The sequence below is a fragment of the Ictidomys tridecemlineatus genome, chromosome 1 (assembly GCF_052094955.1).
Source record: "Ictidomys tridecemlineatus isolate mIctTri1 chromosome 1, mIctTri1.hap1, whole genome shotgun sequence".
Taxonomy (NCBI): domain Eukaryota; kingdom Metazoa; phylum Chordata; class Mammalia; order Rodentia; family Sciuridae; genus Ictidomys; species Ictidomys tridecemlineatus.
This window is the reverse complement of record NC_135477.1, coordinates 178,149,372-178,172,195: the sequence shown is the minus strand read 5'-3', so window position 1 is coordinate 178,172,195 and position 22,824 is coordinate 178,149,372. Positions and strand designations below refer to the sequence as shown.

General features: G+C 47.8%; 1 protein-coding gene across 18 annotated transcripts in view; it reads right to left on the bottom strand.

Annotated features, from left to right (window-relative positions):
• Positions 1-22,824, bottom strand: part of Tenm2 (teneurin transmembrane protein 2) — a 2,558,256-nt gene that overhangs the window by 86,401 nt on the left and 2,449,031 nt on the right. For all 18 annotated transcript variants that reach the window (XM_078052148.1, XM_078052158.1, XM_078052210.1 and 15 more), the window contains one exon: positions 42-188. In XM_078052148.1, coding sequence (XP_077908274.1) covers positions 42-188 — 147 coding nt within the window. The remainder of the gene's footprint in view (positions 1-41; positions 189-22,824) is intronic.

The window sequence follows — 22,824 nt, the reverse complement described above, 5'->3', positions numbered from 1 at the left end:
CTGCTCTTGGGGGGCTGGGAATGGAGAAGACGCTTGCTCACCTCCCTCATTATCCTTGTTATCAGCACAGGAGGTTTCCATGGCAACGTTGCATCCGGGCCCTCTCCAGCCGGTCTGGCAGACACACTGCCAGCTGTTCTGACCCAGTGTGCATCTCCCGTTACCGTTGCACAAATCAGGGCAGCCATCTGGTTGGAAAAAATGGAGAGAATGAGAAGGAGGGACGTGAGGCCGCGCCAGGGAGGCAGGGGAGCCATGCAAAGGGGGAGCAAGCCCGCAGGGCAGCCACTGGGCCAGCCTCACAGTGGGGCCCGGACCTGCCGTCCGAAGATCAGGGCAGCAGGCCATGCATGCAGTTGCAAGACGGACTAGGGTGGCAGATGCAAGGGATTCCCAATGACAACTGACCTGGGTGCAGGGGTCAGAGCAATCTTTCCAAAGTGGGGAGTTCAATGCACATCCCAGACAACTGCACCAGGCTGAGCTGACAAGCAGACTGGCTAGGCTGTGGGTTCCAGCCAGTAGCTCAGGGTTGACACTACCTCCAAAAGAAGCTTGCCTTTCTTTTCTTTTTTTCCTTTCTCCCTCACTCTCTCTCTCTCTCTCTCACCCCTCCTCTTATTTTCCTTTCTTTCTTTTTTAGGAGTACTCTCTGTAGAAAGAGAGAATATTTCCTACCAACCCAGGATGGAGGCAAAATGCTCTCCATCTTTCAGAATTTTAAAGATGTATTTACATAGGATTTTAATGAGCTGCTCCTGACTGAGAACTGAATGGCTCTGCTCGGTTATTTTCCTATTCTTGTAATATTTAGTTTTAGGGGGCATTTTTAAATGTTGGTTGTTCATCGCTCAACTATCTGTGGCAGATTTAAAAATACTGAAGGATTTGAAGGCTGAAGAAGGAGTCGGTGCTGGGTACCCTGATCTGGGACTTAGAGGAATCTATACAGGGATGGACTGGCGAGTATGGGCAATGCCTGTTTTGTGGCTCTCTCTCCCCCACTTCCTTTTGGGTGTGAAATCAGCAGTCAACCTAATTCCCTAATTGCTCTAGCCCCTAAGACTATTGCAGTTACTATTCTCTTGAGCTGAGCCTGGTAGGTAAGGAAAGAACACGGGAGGTCCTAAAGAGAGAGGGGAGATGTCCTGCCAGGAAAGCTTGAGTTGCACAGAATGGGTGGGATGTGGCCACACTCATGAAGCCTACATGCTGAATTCCTGGATACGTTTTCATTTTTCTTTCTCTCAACAGCTTTATCGAGGCATAAAAATCTACATACCATAAAATTCACTTGTTTCAAGCACACAATGCATTGACTTCTAGGAAATTTACCGAGTTGTGCATCCTAGGTATGCTTTCTTACTTCGTTTAAACGACACCCCGACGGTCATTAATTTAATCGTCTGCAGAAAGTAGCTTCCCTGAACATCTATCTTGAATCCCTTCTCTACTTCAGCCACCGTCTCATTTCCAACTTGTTCTGTATCTATTTTTAAACCACACAAAACGCAGCCCAGATTGGGCCACGGTGGAGGAATGAGGCGCTTTGCAAGAATGGAGGTAACTGAGTTGAAACCTTCTTTTGAGTCAAAGGCTCCTCTGTCCCCCATGTGATCTCCAGCATTCTGAAGGCCTCCACCGGGCACCCTGCTATCTTCTCTCAAGGACCCCTTATGAGGATCTGGTGTGCATGTGGCATGTGTGCATATGGCAGCTGTGGGAATTCAAAGGACTCCTCCAAGGGAGAAAGATCTAGAGAATCTGCAACTGAGCTTTACATCTTTAAGAAGAAGCGTCTGACTCTGCGATGCTTATGCTTGCCCATCCTCTCCAGAATGCGATCATCAGAGACATTCTAGAGGGACAGTCTCTGTAGGAAGCTGCCTGCAGGGGATCTGCTGTTTTCTCCTGCTGCCCCACCTGGCTCGAGACCCAGTGTGCACACGAAGCACCCATGTCTGGTGTCTGCACATACCTCGGGCAGGGCTTGCTCAGTTTCTGCACCTATCTTTACAAAGCCCAGATTCAGGCTTCCAGACCTTTCTTTACCAATGAGGTGATCGTTGCCCTGCCTGGGGAGTGACAGATGCACCCCCCCTTGGTCATACTGTGACAAGTGCTCCGAGTCTTTCCCAGTCTCAGAGAAGTGCCACAAACATTTCTGCAGGAACAAAATGGAACTTGGGAGGAAACACCCGAGGGATATTTCACAGGTTCTTAGGGAAAAGAGATCATTTCCAACCCCCAGCCACCTCCAGCTTTACAATTTCCACCAGTGGAGTGTTGGGGACCGGATCACAGAGAATGGACTTAAATGACAGACCCGTAACATTTGCTCAGCATGCTATCTATTATATGTGCTTTGTTATTTAGCTACTTTGAGGTCTCATGTCTGACTAAAATCATGCCCAGAGTCTCAACAGAAGCCTCATTGTGTAGGAAACCCACGTCCACTACATAAAATTTAAATTTGCAGAGAGCATGTCAGTCAGAAATACCGCACTCAAAATATGTATGCGCCTAGAGTGAAGGAGGTCTTTTTTTTCCCCTTCTCTTTCTCTCCTGTTTTTTTTTTTCCCCCCTGACCAACTGAAGTGAGATAAACAGACCACAGAAGCGGGTTTTCTCCACATCATGTGAGCAAGATGAAAACACCAACAGTGGGGGGTGCTGGCAAGTCTCTGAGAAGTTTCAGGGCAGCTGGGAATTTAATGGACAGGACTTTGCTTTTAGCTCGAAGAGGAAGAAAGCAGCCTTGGTAGGTGCGTGGCGTTGCTAGGCAACCCCAAGCTACCCCTAGCACAAGTTCATTCTGCGGGTGGCCTTCCGAGGAGGTGATTCTTTGTGTTTGTAAAGTGCAAAGCCAGCTTCTGCTTAAGGAAAAACAAAACGTAGGAAGTAATTAGTCTGGAGGGCGGATGGGCCTCAGGTGGTGGCTTCCCTCTGGAGAGAACGCTCTAACTGAAGTTGGACGGGGCTTCTGGGCTTGCACTTGGGCATCCACGAAGCCTCCTATGTGGAGTCTTCTGGATTTCAGGCTGACTCTGCTGACTTCCTCCCTCTAAGACCACTGACTCAGGGACCTTGGTTCCTTGCCTTGATGTGGTGAGGGAGACCTGGCTGCCTGCAGGCTTCAGGTTCTCTCTGGACACTAGATCAGTGGTTTCCAACAGAGGCACCTCTGTGCGCCCCACCTCCCCCCGCCCCGGGGACATTTGGCAAAATGTCTGGAGATATTTTTTGATCATCATAATTTGGGAAAGATGACATCTGACATCTAGTGGACAGAAGCCAGGAATGCTGCCGAACATACAAAGCACAGGACAGCCCCTAGGACCAAGATTGATATAGCCCCCGATGTCAACAGTACTGAGGTGGGGAGGCACTCTCGGCCATCTGGTTGTCTGCTGTTAGAGGCCAGAGCCTGGTCTCAGGGACAGAGAGGGCACGTGAATGAATGGACACCAAATGGCACCCTATCAGTTCAGCCTGGTCCATATCCATGAACTCTCCTAAGAGTCATGAGAAGACAGTGGAAACTTCCCTCTCCAAGATCAAAAGTCCTCTTCCCAGGGAGGACCTTCAAGGGCACAATAGTATCTTGAACTAATTTTGTGGTCTTCTAACCTAGAGAGCTGATGCAGAAATTAAGAAATTTGCAATGAAAAAAAAAAACAACAAAAAAATAAAAAACAAACAAACAAAACAAAACAAAACCCTCAAACTCTGTCAAAAGCCCAAACACACCCATATGGTCTGATGATTCCTAAATTCAATTCCAGTCCTCTGAGCCCTGGCCCTGGACTACAGCTGGCACCTCACCATTGACAAGCATGTCAAACTCAACAAAGTCCCACCTCTTTCCCTTTCCTCTCCACAAAATCTGATTCCTTTCTCAACAAATGGTACCTCCATGGACCCATCGCCCCAAAGTGAAACCTCGGTGTCGTTAATAATTACCTCCTTCCTCCCATAACTTCTCTCATTTTTAAGTTGAATCCTAATGAAGTTCTCGCTAATTTTCCTCTTAATTATAAGAGCTCTGCTATAGATGGATACGGTCTGCATGGTTCACTGTTGGAAACTGGTCCTCAAGGTGGTGGTGGGAGATGGCATCGGATCTAGTGGGAAGTCCTGAGGTCATTTGGGAGCATGTCCTTGGAAGGGATTGTGGGACCCCAGTATCTGCCTGGTTTCCTGATTTGAGATACGATCTCGCCCTCTTGCACGAGCTCCCAAGGCTACCACCCTCCATAAAATGACACAGTGAAGGGGGCCCTCACCAGAGCCTATATAAGGTCATTTGAACTTGCAGTATCTAAAACAGTAAGCTAAATAAACCTATCTTCTTTATAAACAAGTTAACTTGCTTCAGGTATTTCATTGTAGTAATGCAAAACAGATGAACACAAAGTCCTACCTGTCCTCCCTCCTAAATATCTTGGAATCTGCCCTCCACTCCCATGCCTACTGCCACCATGCAAACCCCTGCCATCCCAACCTTGGTCTGGACTCCTGTCAAGACCTCCTCACCATCCTCTCTGTCTCCAGTCTTGCACCATCATTCATTTCTCTCCATTCTGGACCCTCCTGAAGGCACTTCCATAGTTTTCCATGGGTCCTCAGTCAAGTCTGAAGTCCTTGACAAGCTCACAGACCTTACACCTCAGCCTGTCTCAACACTGCCTTGGGTTTTACCCTTCCCATTCCCTTCCCTCATCTCCCTAACTTCAACCATCCTCCAGATCCCCACTCCGAGGTTCCCTCTCTTGGAAGCTTTCCTAAGGCTCCCGACCCCGGGGGCAATGGTAGCCCCTTTACCCCCTTTGTTCTGCTATGCTGCCCCCCAAACTGTTCTGCATTGTCCAGCATGTCCTTGATGCTGCCCAGGCCACAGAGCAGCCCTTGTGACCTGCTGGAGAATTGTCATAAGAACCGTGCACATGCTGGGTGCAGTAGTGCACGCCTGTAATCCCAGTGGCTCGGGAGGCTGAGGCAGGAGGATCACGAGTTCAAAGCCAGTGGCAGCAAAAGTGAGGCACTAAGCAAGTCAGTGAGACCCTGTCTCTAAATAAAATACAAAATAGGGCTGGGGATGTGGCTCAGTGGTTGAGTGCCCCTGAGTTTGATCCCCAGTATCCATCCCCCTACCAAAAAAAGAAATGCGCACATTGTCATTTACTAAAATGTAAAGGGCACCCTTAGAATTGTGCAGCATACAACCAAACAGGTGCCCTGGGCACTCCTGGGATGGTGTAAACCTACCAGGCGAAGGGATATGTCTAATTTATATTTACTCTTGGATCACCAGTACCGAAGGGAATGAATGAGCGAAGAGTGTCTGACTGGAATCAGCATCCTCAATGAATCTGGAGTAGTTTCCAAGACTTTCCTACACCTAAGTACTCACCACTTTAAGAGAAGAGAAGGGGGTGTGCGGGTGGCTTCTCGTCGACACAGTTACCAGGTAGGCAGCCTTTCTGCCTTAACAAAAATTAGGCCTGAGCAAAATAATGTCTATAGCACAGTAAAAAGGGGAGCATAAATGCATTTGAAGAAAGCTATAATTACCATAAAAAGCTTTTCTTAAAAAGCATCAAGACATGCTCTGCCATGTGCGGCAATTTAGAGGTAGGAATAAGTGGCTAATATCGTGCAAGGGGTGTGGGAGAGACATGGGATTTGAATGCTCCACATCGAGCACACCTGAGGAAAGCACGGAGCCTGCAGCCGGCCCAGGTGGAAACGCCAGAGAGAGCACAAAGCAGGCTACGCAAAGGCAGGGACAGCGCAAGGTCCAAGAGACCCTTAGGAGAGCCATTCCAGCCTGGGACGAACCCTTGTGCGAAACCCCAACCTGAATGGGAGCCAGAGAGTTCTGGGATCAAAACCTAGATCTGCCTCTTGCTGTCTGTGTGATCTTGGGCTGATAGATGCACTTCTCTGAGCCTCAGCCTGTTGGTAAAAGTACATATTGAACCAATTAACCTTATCTAATCTGTCTCCCAATAGAATACAGCCTCCAAACAGGGTGACATTTCCGTCTCCTTTGTTCATTAAGATATCTTCAAGGTCTCGAAAGATGGTTGGCATCGGACAGACACTCAATATATTTTTGTTGATTGAATAACCTCATTAGGTTTGATGATGACAATTATTTTCATAGATGCCAGTGACGTTCAGTGAAATGATAAGGATGAGGGTTTTAGTAGAGGTTGGCATCTTTTAAGTGTTCAATGGTTCGAGCACCCATCACTGGTAGTGATGATAGAGTTTTTGTTCCTCCAAATATTATAACTAGTGGCGCTGCTCTTTCTGCAGGGAACAACCCCAAGTACCAATCAGTTATCTCTGCCTTGCTCCCGGTCCAGGAAGAAAACAAGAGCCTGTCCGATTTCAGGTTTAAAACATGGAGGGTTCCTGGAGGTCCTGTTGGTGATGATGTCATGTTCTAGGAAATCCTCATTGCCCTGTGACCATCAGACCCAACTCCAGAAATGCCACCCTCCTCCAGCCAAGGGAGAAGAAGATCCGCTGGAGCTCGCAGCGACTGTGAGGGCAGGAGCCTCGAAGGGAGAAGAAATGGTGCCTTTTCTCCTGGGAAGAACTCTACTTCTGAATAGCGACTTAATTAGGGACGCGGCTCCCGGCTCCTCTGCAACTGTTTTCAATGTCACTGTTTCCCTGGAGTTGAGCCTCCGCTGGGATTCAGCAGGATACTCACTGGAAATATTCAATCCAGAGCCTGCTGTTCCACTCCAGAGCTCTTCTTGTTGGAGGCAGCCAAGGTGTTGAGGATCAGGGATCACCAGGGGTTTGGTAGCCATTGATACTAAACACCAGGGGCAATGCTCAGGAATGCATCTGATGCTTTGGAACACTCTGGGGGAGACCTTCAATGAGTTTTAGAAGACCAAGCTGCCAAAAAAGCATTCTGGTCTCTAGAAAATGGCAGGGCTTTTCCCGTTGCTCACTCACGTGTGCAGGAGGGAGCCACGCAGGGTCTGTTTCTAGGCACAAATCGGTGTGGACATGCAGCCGTGAGCCTGCGCTTGAATGGCTATCTTTGCTTCACCAGAAGAGACGTGGAAAAATCTCTCTGCTTCGGCAGCATTCGCATGTCCTGAAGGTCTGTAGGTGGGGGTGCTGGGAAGAGCAGAGTTCTTCACCTGGTCTGCAGCAGCGGAGAAACTGGCTTTTGCTCCTAAGAGGAAATGCTCCCCTGCACCCCCCACCCCCGCAGCAGCCGAGCCTCCTCCGTGAGGTGACATAAATTTGGCTCCAGCTGTCAATGCCACCGTTTCCTGGATGCACCTGGATTCTCACTGATCAGCATCACTTCTGTCTGGGAAAAGCCAGAATGCCAGCTCGGCCTTGGCCCCCGAGAAAATGACAAACTTGAAATAAAACAAGTAAACCTCCTTTCTTCTTTGAAGAGAAGTAGAAAGGAAGATGCCCTTTATCTCTTGGACTGGTGTTTCAGGCTGTCGCTAATAACATCGTGACTTCTTTTAAGAAGAGGATCATGGGAGGAGGAAACTTGGCGGTGAGGGTAACTGGGAAAAGCCCTTCTTGGGAACTTACGTGGAGTCAGTATCATCAGCCACCCTGTGTCCCACGCAAGCCTGTGTGTTTTTTTGGGTGCCTGCTCTTTTCTTCTTAATCTGCTTTACCTCATTGGAGGGAAGATGTGGTGGGCGGGTTCCCGGAGTCGGCATCACTTGGAGGGCTACAGAACACACCACCTTGTGCCAAGCCTCTGCTCAGGGTACTCCAGTTAGCTTCACCCACAGCTTTAGGTTAAAGCAATGCTTCTCAGCATCGATGCCACCTGGGAACTTGTTAGAACTGCACTTCTTGGTTGGGTTCCATCCCAGGCTCCAGAAACAGCACCGGGGGCTGGCCTGCCATCTGCAGTCCAACAAGCCCTCCAGGGCCTCCGTGTGCCCGAGGCCTGTGTGAGAACCTCTGCTTTGGGATTAAGTCTTAGATCTCGAACGAGCCCTTAAAGACCCCGCATCATCTGGCCCTGGTGCTTCCTCCCTTCTCTTCTCCTGTCACATCTGTCTCTGCTCTCGGCTTCAGCACAGCTCCTGGCACATTTCCAGAACACACACAGCCTGGATCCCTGCCCTGGGCTTCTGCAAACCCCTCTTCCTCAGTGGGACTTCCTGCACCCACCTTGGCTAAAGACTCTCATCCTAGGCTTCACTGACTCAGGGACCCTCCCCTGTCCTGTGCCTTCCCAGCCAGTCTCCTCCTCCCAGACCTGGAGTAATTCAAACTGGTCCCTTGTTTAGAGCACCAGGTCTCCACTTGGCTGCACACACCAATCGCCTGGGAGCCTTGACTAATCCCATGGGAGGCCAGAGGCAGCCCACCACCACTGAGGCAGTCTGTGAAGATGGGACTCAGGCATTCCTGGTCTTCCTCGTTTTCCCTTTGGCACTGGGAATTGAGTCCAGGGCATTGCTCAGGCAAGCCCAAGCTCAACCTCTTAGCCACACCCCCAAGCCTTCTTTTGTTTCTCTCTTTTAGCTTCCCAGATGATTCCTACATGCAGCGCAGGCTGAGAACCTGTGCTCTAACGCCCACTGCCCTGGGATCCTCCAAACCTCCAGAGTGGAAGCTCTGTTGTTTATGGCTGTGTTCCCAGAGCTCACCCCAGTGCTTAGCATTGAAGATATTTGTTGGATGAATGCACAAAACCTCCGTGCAGCGTTTCTTTGCTACTTCGCTGTGCCCTTGATTCAGCAGCCAGGTAAAAGGAAACGCTTCTCTCAGGTCACACCCCAAGCCCCTGGAAGGATGATACTTGGCCCAGCAGGAGAAGCAGCTGCTAGCAGCACCAGGTCCAGAAGCAAGCTGATGACAGGGCCTGTGTCTGTGTGCCAGCGCAGATCCCTGCCTTGCACCTGTAAGGAGCAGAGAGTCCCCGGACTGAAAGAGACAGGCCAGCACACCCAGCCAGGTAGATGAGGAGGCACATTGGTAGATTAAGAGGGGACAAGAGCTACGAGGAGGCAGGGATGACAATCAGAAGAAAGCCCAATGGTTTAATTTGGTTCTTGGAGGACAATCAAGTTGTTGTACCTTGTATTGTTTATTCCCATGGCTGTCCAGCAAATAATGAATGTGGTGCCTACCGGTATGGAAATAGGGACGAGGCACGACTTTGATTTCTTATTTGTTATTTTTAACCAACCAATTTCTACACCCACTGAGCATCCTTATAGCCACAGGAGGGTCATAAAAATACAAATAACACCTGGGAGGCCTGTGGGCACGGGCTTGTTACTTCTGCAGGCTGATGTTTCTCTTTTAACTAGTGTAAAATCAGGCCAACAATAACTGGCCATTTTTTTTTTTTTGTTCCCTGCACAGTTTTGGGAATTGTAAGGAAATCACTAAATGTTTGTTTCTTATAGATGTTGAAAGGGCTAAGGAAGAATCTGCCCCAGGATTGAAATTTTGGATTCTAGGAAGATTTTTATGTAATAACAACCATAACAGAAATCCTCCTAGGCGTTCCCACAGGCCTGGTGCTTTTGGGTACCTTTCACACACTAGGTCACTAGTGGCTATATCCACCTAGAGTGCAGGTGCCATTGTCAGTCCCATTATTCAGTGAGGATATCGAAGCACAGAGAAGTTAAGTCACGTGGCCAGGGCAGCAGAGTGGTGGACCAGGGACTGACAACAGGAGGATGGATTCTCTATCCTGTTCTCAGCTAGGGGGACCAGCCATCCCAGCTCACCAGGACTGTCCAGATTTTAGCACTGAAATCTTGGATTCCAGGGGAGCCCTGAGTTCCAGGCAACCTAGGATGGTTGGTCCTGATTGAGGATGGAAGTGAGGACTTTTCATTAGCTGTCACGGAAGCAGAAGGTGGGTGTGGTGATAAAGGCCCCCAAGAGCAAGGGAGAGGGCAGCTCTTTGTACTTAGCCCCGTGTTTAGTATGTAGCGTGGGCTCCATAGTAGCTACTACAGCCTCTCAGAGCTAAGCCTCCCAGAGCATTGGTCAGCCGTGGTGGTATAGTTGTTCACGCCTCCAAGTCCATAAAGGACTATCCAGGTTTCCCCCCCATCAGATACCAAAATCCTTGGATGCTCAAACTCCTTACATAAAATGGCCTCGTATTTGCATAGAACCTATGCACACCCCGCTGTATACTTTAAATCATCTTCACATTACTTAAAATTCCTAATACAATGTATGTGCTTTGTAAATAGTTGTTCAACTGTATTACTTAGGGAATAACACACACACACACACACACACACACACACACAAAGTCTGTGCCTGTTCAGTACAGATGCATTATTTTTTTTTTCCCCACCTGCTGTTGGTTGAACCTGCAGGTAGAGACCCTTGGTGGGAAGGCTTGCCTGGCTCAGAGTGGTGAGGACCCTGGGCTCAGCGGCCTGGGTTCAAATCTCAGCTCCACCCCTTGGCTGCACACTCTCAGGCAAAAATCACAAGTACCTTCATTTCTTAGTTTCTTCACCTGTAAGTCAGAGCTATAAAAGTACCTCTCCCAGAGAGTATTTAAATGAGAGAATAGGTGATGCACGGCACATGGCAAATGTTCCACAACAGACAGCTGCTATTATTGTTGTTGTTGTTGTTGTTATTAAAAGTATCCTTGTCGCTATGGTTGAGGACTTTGATTTGCATGTGCGTTGGCCACGAGGAGAGACTGGGTGCTGTCATTTAATACAGCATCAGAGCCACCAGGTGTGGTGGTGCACACCTCTAATCCCAGCGACTTGGGAGGCTGAGGCTGGAGGATCGCAAGTTTAAAGCCAGCCTGGACAGCATAGTGAGAACCAGCCTCAGGAAAAAAGAAAGGGGAAAGGGGGGAGAGAGATTGGCCAAGACCCCAAAAGGTGCCCTCAGAGACTCACATGGAACTAAGAAAAAGGAGGTACGTTCCTGAGCATTCTGTGAGACATGCACTCAATGGACAGGGTCTCTGCAGAACTCCCCTTAAAATACAAGGGGCGTGTCCTGAAATTGTCAAACACCACGGGTGTGGAGATCTGACCCAGGCTCAGAAAAGCATGTTAACAGAAGTGAGTGATCTGCTTGGGGTAAGGGCAGGGACCTGGAGGGCAAGAGTCAGGGTCCACTAGGAAGAGAGCAAGTCTTTGTCCCCTGAGGGTAGGGAGCACCTACCAGGAGCTCAGCAGTTCACATCTGTGCTGTTGCACTGAGCCTGGACCCTAGGAAGTATGCATTAATATCATCCATGGCTGAAAATGCTGAAACTCTGCCAAGTTAACCTGCCCAGGGTCATTGTCACTGCAAGTGGAAGATGGAGGTTTGAACCCAGGTCCATCTGACTCTAAGCTGGGGTTCTTTGCTCCTGTCCAGCCTGGGGGCATTCTGCTGGAGAAGGCTGCCTCTGAATGTCAGTGATTGGTACCCTTGGGGGTTCTGCATCCTCAAATTCAATCAATCTTGGATTAAAAATGATTGGAGAAATATTGTGTCTGTACTGAACATGTGTGGACTTTGATCTTATGCTCATTTACTTGTTTAGTAAATCCATACTAAACAATGCAGTTTAGTATGGATTTACCTTGTTAGGTATTATGAGTCATCTGGAGGTGATATGAACTATTTGGGAGCCTTGCACAGGTTATATGCAAATACCATGCTGCAGTGAGGCTCTTGAGCATCCTCGGACTCTGCTATCCCAGGACCCTGAAGCCCACCCTTGTGGACACTGAGGGATGACTGGTCTGCTTGCTTTGATTCTTTGCTCTCCAAGCCACCTTCTGACTTTTAACTTCATCACCATATAGATTTCCCTTTGAGGAGAGAATGCCTTGCAATGGCCAGGGTTCTTCACAGTGGGTAAATAAATTGCTACTTGGGTTTAGATGTGACTTTGAGTAGCAGGCGTGAATCAGCCCAGAGCTGTCTCACTGTCAGCACCAACAGAATGGAGCTTTTGAAGCCAAGAACCAGATTATGCATCATGAGAATCCTGCAAGGTGGTGCCCTCAGGATGGCATGGTGGTCCCCAGTCGAGAATGAGCCTTGGTCTTCCTGCTTCGTCCCTAGTCCTCAAAGAGTCTAGAGTGTTGGAATCAAGGGATGAAAGGACTTCTAAGGGAGAAACAGCATCCCCTATATTAAGCATGTGTTTAGTGGTTAAGATGTGCTGATTTCTGTAGTGGACCTGTGAGTTCATGCTCTTGTTCACTCAATAAATATTTCTTGAGCATCTCTTATGCACCAAGTGCTTTATAGACACCTGACATAGAGTGATAAAGAAAGTGACAAAGTTTTGTTCTTAGAGAACTTAAATGCCTTTTTTTTTTTTTTTTTTTTGCAGGGGAGGGGGATGGAAGCCAGGGCCTCGTGCATGCTAGGCCAATGCTCTGCCACTGAGCTGCACCCCCAGCCCCAAAGATCTTACATCCCACTGACAGGAGACCCACAGTCAACAACAGAAAAATCAATCACATATGTCAGAGGGTGATAACTACTGTGGGGAGGGCCAGGGAGGGTGAGATTGCTGTTTTACACACACTGCTCCAGGAAGCCCTTGCTGACAAGGTGACACATGAGTGAGACGTGAAGGAGGGGGAGGAAGCAAGTCATGCCAAGGCTGGGGAGGCAGCAGCCCAGACAGAGAAGGCACGACAGGGCTGGGGGTTGGAGGGACAGTGCAGCCGGAGCAGAGCAGCCAGGTGCAGGGGCTTCTCGGCCACTGTAAGGATATTGTCTTTATTCTGAATGAAAACAAGTCACTGGGGGCTTTGGGCAGAAGAGGGGGCAGTCTCTTGGTGCTGGGTGGAGAACAGATGGGGGACGGGCAAGGACAGAACTTGGAAGCTGGCCAGGATATCCTGGTAAGCCCCGACAGTGGCTGGGGCAGGGGATCAGCTTGTGGCTCTGTGGCCTGGCTAATTCTCCGATGCATTTAGGTTACTCCCTACCCATATCTCCGGAAGGAAAGGTTTTAGAGACACAGAAGCTAGAGGATAAAATACACTGTCCATCACACAGCACCCCAGATAATGCAGCACACTGAACTGCTGCTGGGAATCAGTGACCTGAGAGCTGGGTATAGGAAATGACTCCACCCTCCCTTCCAAAGTGCTTTTCCACAACAAGAGAACACCTGGGAGGAAGCCCCCCCCCCCCCCCCAGCTCACTGGTGCTGCCTGAGGCTGCACAGGAACAACTAGGGGAGAGGAGAGGACCCCAGAGCCACGGAGGCCACAGAGGCAGGGGAGGGCTGGCACTCTCACAGGGGCTGCTCCTGACTCTCTCAACACAGTGACTTCAGGCCAGGAGGCCATGGTTACTGAGCCAGCTTCATCTGGTTCTGGCTGGCAGTGTGTCCTTAGACAACTTGGGGACACTCCCTGGTCTTTTAGTTCTTTGTGTTCTGTTTGTCTCTTCCAGGCCACCTTGACCCATCCAAACTGTGTCACCTGGGCACTTAATAAGCCCTACCTGTCTGTCTATCTACACATATGATATGTAGATTTATATTTGTTTAGTAATCCGTCAAGCCTTCAAAAAATGGACCAATCCCTGCAAATCATCAGACTTGGCCACAAAACACTGTCAAGTGACTTCACATGGCAGTGCATGTTTGACCTTGTTTTATGGCCCCTTTTACCTTGTACAGAAGCAATAAAAACATTCCCATCTCTCCTCTGCTTCTTGGTCCTCTTTACTTTCTCTGATTGGCACAATATCTTACCATGCCCACCCTTAGTCACGAATGCAGATATAATTCACCTTCCCATTCAGGTGGCCCAGGTGAGCTTGCCTGATCATGAACTTATATCTTCTTCTGTGAAACTCTATTTGCATGTAATGATCTATTCTTTTTCTCAATCAGTGTTTAGCTGATTATGGATTTGGTGGGGAGGCCACTGGTCACTACAGTTCTGCAATTATTCTGAGCAGGAAGTGCATTTCCCTATGGCACAGTCTGAGAAATAAGGAGGCTTTTGTTTCCTGGAAGAGTACAGAACTGTTGTCAGGATTCCAACAATCTGGTCCATGCTATTGTTAGGTGCTATTCTTCAGTTTTGCATAATAAGCGTGCCCTTAAAACAGCAAGCTTCCTCTTCGAAATCCTCTCATTTACTGAGAAACAACATCCCCTCTTTTCAAATACATTTTCAACATGCAAAACAGCAGTCTGTTTCTGCTAAGTCACATTCTAGCTAAATGGATAATTGAACGGTGAGTGGGAGCTGCTACTCAGATGCTAACCTGCAGAGCTGCCACACAGACACACTCCCAAATTGCAGCGGAGCAATCCCCAGGAGGCAGAAAGCATGACTGATTTTTCCAATAAAGCTACAAAGATCGATAATCCTTGTAGATGCTGCGCTCGCATCTCTAACCATCTCAGGGTTTCATCTTCCTCTGCTGTCCCTCCCCAACGAGCCTCTGTCTTTGCCTTGGCCCATGTTTCCAATTCCTTACCACCAGGATTTAGCCTGAGTTCTATTCCAGTTCTGCTGAACATACCTTTTAGAGAGGCCCCGCAATGCGTCTTGATTTAGAGATGCTTGGGCTTTATGTGGCTCTGGGAAATGTTGCTTAGCTTTTCCGGAGCTCCAATAAGTTCTGATGTATGGCTGTGCATGCCTGCATGATTAATGGCACATGCAAGGACCTGGAGCTTTTGGAGGTCACCCTGTGTGTACTGAATTATACAGCACAGATCCAAAAATACCCTTGGATGAGAATCCTGGCTGCACACAAATGCAGTGACATTGCCTGAGCCTTGGTGCTTTGAAGGAAAGTCACTTCTCCAAAGCAGGCAATTTTAAGATAAAATGGGACATCATTTTGACTTCTTGGCTGTTTCTCTGCATAGTGCCATGGTACCAGCATGAGGAAGAAGGCGAGGAAAGCTGCATGCCTGCAATGCTACTTTCTGACAGGACTTCCAAGTTCAGGGTAGCCAGGCTATGGTGTGAAGGAAATTAAAGGTCCATGCAAAATCTGCTACCGTGTGCAATGCTGCGGTGGAGAATTTAAATGCACCAAAGTCAAGAGATTCGAAATGATGGTTCCCACAGCAACTATAACTCAGTTCTCTGGTGAATATAAAATTAACTTTATTGCAAAACATGCTGTTCAATTTACGCCTTAATCTAGTCATGGCAGAGTTACAGTTGCTGTGAGAACGCTAACTCTGAATTGTTTTGAATAATTAATTTAATGAAAAGTTGGTGGAAATGTGAACTCTGATAGAAAGTCAACTTAAATTGAGGAAAGTTGGCCAATTATGCATATGTGGTGTGGTGACGAGTCACATTTGGGACCTGAGATTGCTTGGTGCTCTTTGGCCTGGAGGCCACTGGGTAAGCTAATGGGGTGGGGGTTAACCCCAACACTCAAGGCACACGGTTGCAGGTGATAACTTTACCAACAGGTAAGGGTGACTCCCTGGTGCCCATATACCTGATTGCACTGCTGGGTCCCCAAGAAACCCTCTTGCTGCACTTATCTGGGGACAGAGTAAGTTGATCATGACAGTGCAAAGATTAAGCCTGGTCTCTGATAAGTCAACCTGGATCTTTCGAGCTCATCTGCCCCTCGATGACTTTCACACTGTGCTTAAACTCCCTGATCCAGCTTTCTCACCTATAAAGCGAAGATGCTAACACTATCCACCTCAGAACATTGACATGAGGATTAGATGAGAGAAGTCATGTTGAGAACCTAGCACCAGGGATGTCAAGTTTTGTGCTAAGTACTCAATATAACTGTTAGCTGGTAAGTTCTGAAAAGGAAATTTGGAAGGTCAGTACGTTAACCACAGGGACAAAATTAACTATTTGGCCTTCTGGTTATTCCAGTCCAAATTGATTTGGTATAAAACTGAGCCAGCAGGCAGAGGGGGTGATAAACACAGAAAGAGGAGCTGGCAGGATGTTCCTTCCCCCGAAGATGCAAAGGCACGTCTGTGAGGTTCTAGAAACGGTTCCCTCTATCCTTGCCCACTTATTCCTTATCTCCTTCCCAGGAAGCTTTTGAGATCTTTCCCCCCAATTTCTCTCCCTATTGTGATATTTCCAAGCCACCAATTCACTGTCTAGCTGCATACACATTATAAAAGAGTAAGCTCCTCCTTTGTCCCTCCAACTGTTTTCCAATCCTTTGGGGGTGATAGTACCCCACTGTGAGTGCATGTACTAAGTCAAAGGCCCAAAATATCCCTGCTCCAGCCCAAATGCCCCCAAACTCAGGAGAGCCCTTGGAGTGACCAGGTGAGTCCCTTTTCTAATCCAGCTCTTCCTTTCTAACTAATGGGCTATTTTGTTAGCTAAGAAACATAGTATTTTTGAAGGTAACTCACAGAGGCTTCTCTTTTCCACCCCCCTCCCCAACTATTCTCCTAAGGTACAATGTGGTTTTTCTTTTTCCCTGTCTTAAATGACTGGGCTGGTGGTGGTGGGAGGAGGGAAGAGGACACACTCAGGGAACCTCTGGCCAGCCAGCACATACATACTGAGGCACCTTGCTGTGCTCCAGGCTCCGAGGCAGGGGATAATCGAGGTTCCTTGTGAACAGTATCTCTAGCTGCCAAGGTTGGCCAAACCAAAGGAAGTGGCTCTGCCAGAGACCACCTTTCTTGGGAGGTACCGTCAAGGCTTTGATGGAAAGGGGTAAAGCCACAGCCTGCGAGGAAAAACAAATTAAAAGGCAAACCCCCAGCAACGTGCGATTTTAGCTTCTGACGTGGCTTAAACTACCTTTTTATGCATCGGCCTCACGCTGTTTCCAGGGGCTCTGCCTCCTTCCCCTCAAAGTCTTGGCTGGCGGCTTTCTACCTCACTGCGATCAGTATCAGTAACATTTTAATGTCTCCTAAAAGACAAGATTTTATAACACTGCGGTCGTCTGCTTTTACTGCTCAGAAAATATTTTAAAGTTGTATTACTTAGCATAACCCAATCTCGTTGGTGATAGAAGCAGAAATTTAAATGTCAAGGTAAATCCATCCCCAATGCGCAGAGATCAGTCGGATGCAGCTGGAAGGGACCTGTGGGTCCAACCAGGGACTTAGCTCATCTGGAATCTCATCTCAGCTTCTCTGGAAACTGAAGCAGGCTGAAAGAGGAAATTCCAGTAGCCCCAGTTCTCTAATGATGCCTCTGCCAGCCTGGGGCTCCCTGAGTTCCACTATTTGGCTTCTGGAGGAGAGTTCAGTCTGGTGGGCTCCACCTGGTGTGCTGTCTCTAGCTGTTGGCAACCTGAGCAAAGGACACTCTGAGCTACCAGATTTGGCAGCAGTGGAGATGGGTGCCACTTCCCTGAGGTTTTTGAATTTCTAGAATGCATGCGCCCTGAGACTACAACAGAGAGGTTCCCACCCTCATGTCCCTTTAAGTCCCCAGAAGCTATTTTTTTACGTGCATGCGTAAATGCACCTGTGTTAAGATGGATGGGTCATTACTTGAGAGGCTTAATGAATGAGGGGACAGAGGACCCCCACCCCCCAGCATACCTTTGAAAGCCTGAATAGCTTCCACTTCATATAACCCAGTGAAAAGCACAAGTTGAGTTCTCCCAAGGCAGCGGAAAAACCATGCCTTCTACACTCACGTATAGAAGCAAAGGTGCAGCTTTCTTCATCTACATACCTTTTAAATGTTCAATATTTGATTTTGATCTACTGGGGAGAGGTTTAACATGATGCTTGATTCTGGAAGTTCAATCAGTTCCTAGTTCCAACTAGATCAAGGAGAAATTTCCCATTCTTTTCTGTGGGATCCTTAACACTTTCATCCCTGGAAAATGCCGTTGTTTCCTCTGACTCTAAAGAGGAGCAATTCTGATTGGCCAGGTCTGACGGGATGCTGGTGCATACATCAGCCTTGGCGGTTCCAACAGGTCTAGTTATCTCCCCAACACACTGCATTTGAAATGGCCAGGTGTTCCCTGGTTTTGCACCTGCCTCTGAAGGATGCTTAAGGCATGGCTGCATCATAGCAGAGTGTCATGCTGGGAACTCTTCCCAGGATTCAGTGGCTTGATCGGAGACCATTTAGAAAGAAGAGCCAGGCAATCTAGAAAATGTAGGATACTTGAGCTGTGCTGTCCTGGGAAGAACATCAATAGGTCTACATGGCAGAACGGGGGCTTCTCTCTGAGTCATGCCTGAGAAGTCCAAGGAATTCCTCAAGGAGAGCAGGGCACAGAGTGTGCAGGCCTAGGAAGCAGAGGCTGGGCCAGGGCAGGGACTGTTAGAAAAAGTACCCCATCATGAGGGACGGTGATAACCTGGACGTGCCCACATACAGCTGTCAGTCTGACTTTCCCAGGTATTCTTTCCAAGGCAACTCACAGAAGATCCTCATCTTGGTCTCCACTTCAATTCTCTGCCCTAGTCCCTATTTACATGGCCACTCCCATTAATCCACTGTGACTGGAGAGGGGGCATGGACACCAGTTCTGCGAGGGAAAGGCTTCCCAGGTGTCCTTCTAGTAGTCTAAAGAAGAGAAAGGGACATCGGGGCCCCAACCAGCACAGATTATTAGCAGTGCTGCAAAGTACAGGTATCCAGAGTCCTGCAGATACCCATTGTGGAGGTTCTGGGTGTTGAACATTTGCAAAGGTAGCGTTTCAGAGCCTGGCGTTAGACCAATGAGTGATGGGGAGACATGTTGTAACGGTGCAGATGTACCATGCTGGGCCTGCTGAGAGGTCAGGTGGACACACATACATGCAGGCACACACACAGACATGTACACACTCACACGCACGACAGGAATTAGTCTCTGACTCAGTTCACTTGTATTCATTGCTGGGACTTGGGGCTTAGCTGTCAATTGGAGCAGATGGAAGGAAGATAAGAAGCCAAAAAGGGCGGCTGAGGAGGTGGTAATGAGAAACCTGCCCGTGCTTCTTGAAGGCCATATCTGTCAATCGTGTAGACCATGGAATTAAACCAATGAGTCAACCTAGCTGGATGTGTGCAAAACACTCCTTGTTGCCGCTCATGGTATGTTTGGGGGCTACTACTACCTGCCTGCCCCACAGGCTCGCTGTGAGGTCCACTGAGGCAACACAAAATCTTTTGAGCTCCTTGGAGAAAGTTCACCATGTAAGTGCAAAGTTATCACCACTGTACCATGGCAGAGAGACTCCCACCAGCTCGAACCAGTCACCAAGGAGAGTGGGGGTATCAAACCAAAGAAGCCACAGCTGTCCCAGTATCAATCCAGGCAAAGGCTGCTTTTTAGTTCAAAAGTCCTCCTGCCCTGCAGGTGAGCATAAATGGTTGCAGATGGGTGGCTCCAATCTTATCTGAATGGCCTCAACAACATTTTAATAAATGTTGAATTCTTGCCAACATTTGGAATTTCAGACAATAGGCACAACAATCCTGATTTCTGGCCTCTGCTAAAAAATTGCACATTTTGGAAAAACGAGGCTTGCAGTTCTACATGGCAATGTTCATGCGGAGTTGGGTCACATCTGCCCGCCGTAGACTCTTTCTGGCTCATTCTTACTTCCAGCTACCTTACCCCTCCGTCTCACGTACCTGGTACTTTCCTCTCTCATACAGGGATATTTGAATTCACAATTCTTTCTCGGGGTTCTGCCCTCCCTTCCCTATTCTAAGTCAACAAAGATCCTGAATTATAGTGCCCTCATTCTCTAAATCTAGGCCAACTCCCCCCACAGAGGAAATCAGGCCCAACCACCTCCCACCAAGGGGAAACGAGGAGGAGTGAATGGCCCTCCCACCCCTTCCCCTTCCTTGTCAGTAATTCCACCTTAAAAGCTCAGAGTTTTCTCACTTAGAGATGTCCAAGTAGTAATCCAGCTAAATTAGATTATAAGCATCTGAAGGTTTTCATAATAAATAAAAATATAGATATAGCTAAGAAGAGATTTAATTAATGAGTGTTATTTAACAGAACAAGTTGTGCCATATATGGAGGATTAAAAGATAAAAAGGGATCGGAGGGAAAATCAAATTTTAATGAGTTGTTGTCTTCACTCTACTTAAGCGAATTTCCTCCCTCGTAGAAAACAGCGACAGGTAGGAGGGCGTCATTTGCGTGTATCCACACAGTTTGATACCTGACAACTTTCTCTTATGCAATTACATTGTGTTACAGATGATGTTTTATTTTATTTTCTGTTTTGCTACAGATGAATTTACTCTTTGAAGTTTAAAGCTTCCGTCCTTACACTGGTCTCTATGGGGAAGCTCTGAGCAGGGTGAATGTTGAAGAATTAAAAAAAAAAAATGACCGCCAGAAACATCAGGAAGGGTGTCTTGGGTTAGCAAAGTGCTGACTTTCATGTGGGCAAGGGGACAGGTGAGGTCTGCAGTTCTCAGATTCTACCACCCCCTGAAAACCTTTCTTCCTCTTCCTGCTTCCCCAACCATTCTCAGAGAGAAGGCTTTCTGGCACAACTAGCATGGTACTGGCATACATTAGGCACTCAATAAATGTTTTATGAATGAATGGATGAAGCTCAGCTGGCACTGGACACAGGAGGTGTGGAACTCACACATGGCATGAATCGTTCACGGATGGTTTTCTGGTTGATGTCTATAACACCCATGTTCCTGGGACCACAGGGAGCGCCTAAGTGGACCACTCCTGTATCTTCCTGGCTTTCATTCCCTGTATTCTCCCTTTTTGAAGGAATGGAAGCAATGGGTCCCAGTGAGCCCCTCCTGAAGTAGTGCAGTAGGAGGGGCCTATGGATACCTTGTCCTCTGCTGGACTTTTTCTAGAATTTTGGACTCCTAACCATGTATGGTTGCAGGCCATCTCTACTAGTTTCTTCACTGTTCACGTTGGGAAGACTTGCTGGGAAAGGAGGTAAAGAGAAGGCGTGGTGTTGATATTTATGGGATATCAAGCACTGTGTTAAATGCTTCAGAGAAGCGGAGCCTTCATGACAACAGGACATGGGTGTTACTATCCCCAACCCATAGATGGGCAAACGGAAGCTTATTCAAGATACATAACTTGTCAATGGTCACCCAATTTGCAAGTGATAGGGGACGGATTTGGAGTCTGGCTTGTTCGATGACATGTATTCTGCACTCAATGCTTTTGCTACAGGTTTCCTACACAGCAGAATCTCTGAATGCACAAAAAATGACAATAGTGACGCGCTGACAGAGTGTTAATAGTGAGGAGAGAAGACGCTGCATTCTGTGAACTCATCCTGGAGAGGTGCACGGTTTGCAGCAGGGTTTGATGTGTGTTGTATCTTCCAAACTCTCTAATTCTGGGAAGACCGTGTTCTGTGCCCAGCTTCTCTATGACATGATAACATTTCTTTCATCAGACCCCTAGAGAGCAGGTCTGTAAGTGAATAGATACAGATCTTTCCTGGCCTCATTTAATGGAAATAAAAAGTTATATCAGCTCATATTCAAAGTGTGGGAGAAGTTGATAGCAGCATGCTTAAGGGACCCAGCTGCCCTTGCCCACATTGCCTGGACTAATAGGAAAAAGCAAGGATCTTGCACCACCACCAATATCTTCAATCTCTTTTCCCTATTCACAGGAATTGCAATCATCAGTGACATTTGGGTTTCCTGTGCTCACACGCACCTACAATAGAAAAACAGTCTCGCTGCCCTGTAGCTGGGATGTTCTCTGCAAAGCACAAGCCACCGCTTTGAGTTTCATGTCATTAGAGAGAGTGGTTTTGGAAGCAAGAGCAAGACTGGTCATTAATAGCTTGCTAATTTTTGCAATCAAAATCCAAACATTTCCCCCACACTTGCAAGGTAGTTATTTTATAATCTTTCAGGCTCCCACCCCCTGGCATTATTTCTAGACACCTATCCAGGGCTGTCTGGCAATCCCTTTTGAAGTTAAAGCATAATTTTAAAAATAAAGAAATGCAATTCACACTTCTCAGAGCTCATCACTCTGCGTACAGTTTTAGACAGATGACCCCTCTGGGCCAGGCTCGAACCAACATCACCACTAATTTGACCAGGGAGTACTGTGGCTAAACTTGGAATTTTGTGGCCCGGGATTCTCAGCTCTTCCAATTCCTCCTGAAAAGCAATCACATGGAGTTTTCTGACTCTGGAATGTTTGCTAACACTTTCCTTTTCTAGGGTCTGGCAGGATGTAATTTTTGTGATGTCCACTTTGAGATGAGTGGGTCTCATCATTGATAGGAGGGAAATGCCCTTGGTGGCATTTGTACTTGGAACTTGGGATCTGGGGATATGGCAGCATTTCCCCTCTCCTTTCCAACATTGCTGTGATTTTTTTTTTTGGTACCAAGTATTGAACTCAGGGGCACTTGACCACTGAGCCCCATCCCCAGCCCTATTTTGTATTTTATTTAGAGACAGGTTCTCACTGAGTTGCTCAGTGCCTCGCTTTTGCTGAGGTTGGCTTTGAACTTGTGATCCTCCTGTCTCAGCCTCCTGAGCTGTATTGCTGTAATTTTTAGGGAGAGAAGGCTCAGGGACTCTTGGTTTGCAGGGGGACCTAGTTGAAAATAGAGCAACCCCTTCACTGAAATAAGGAGAAAGTGAATTTTCTTAGAAAGCTGCTTGTAGAAACAGCCGGGTCCTGACTGAATCTCAATTGGGACTTGGACAGTGGCAGTGCTTGAAGAAGTTAAAAGCATCCTTCCACTACCTCAGGTGGAGAGAGCAAGTCTGAGGGTTGGGGCAGGAGAATAAACCAAAAGAACTCCATGGTATCTGCTCTATCCCAGCCCTGGGATGGCACCTCCACGTGGCGGGAGGTGCTGCAGGTAAAAGTGAAGGACCATTTTCCCAAAGGCACACAGGACTGGCTTCTTGAGTGGGGAGT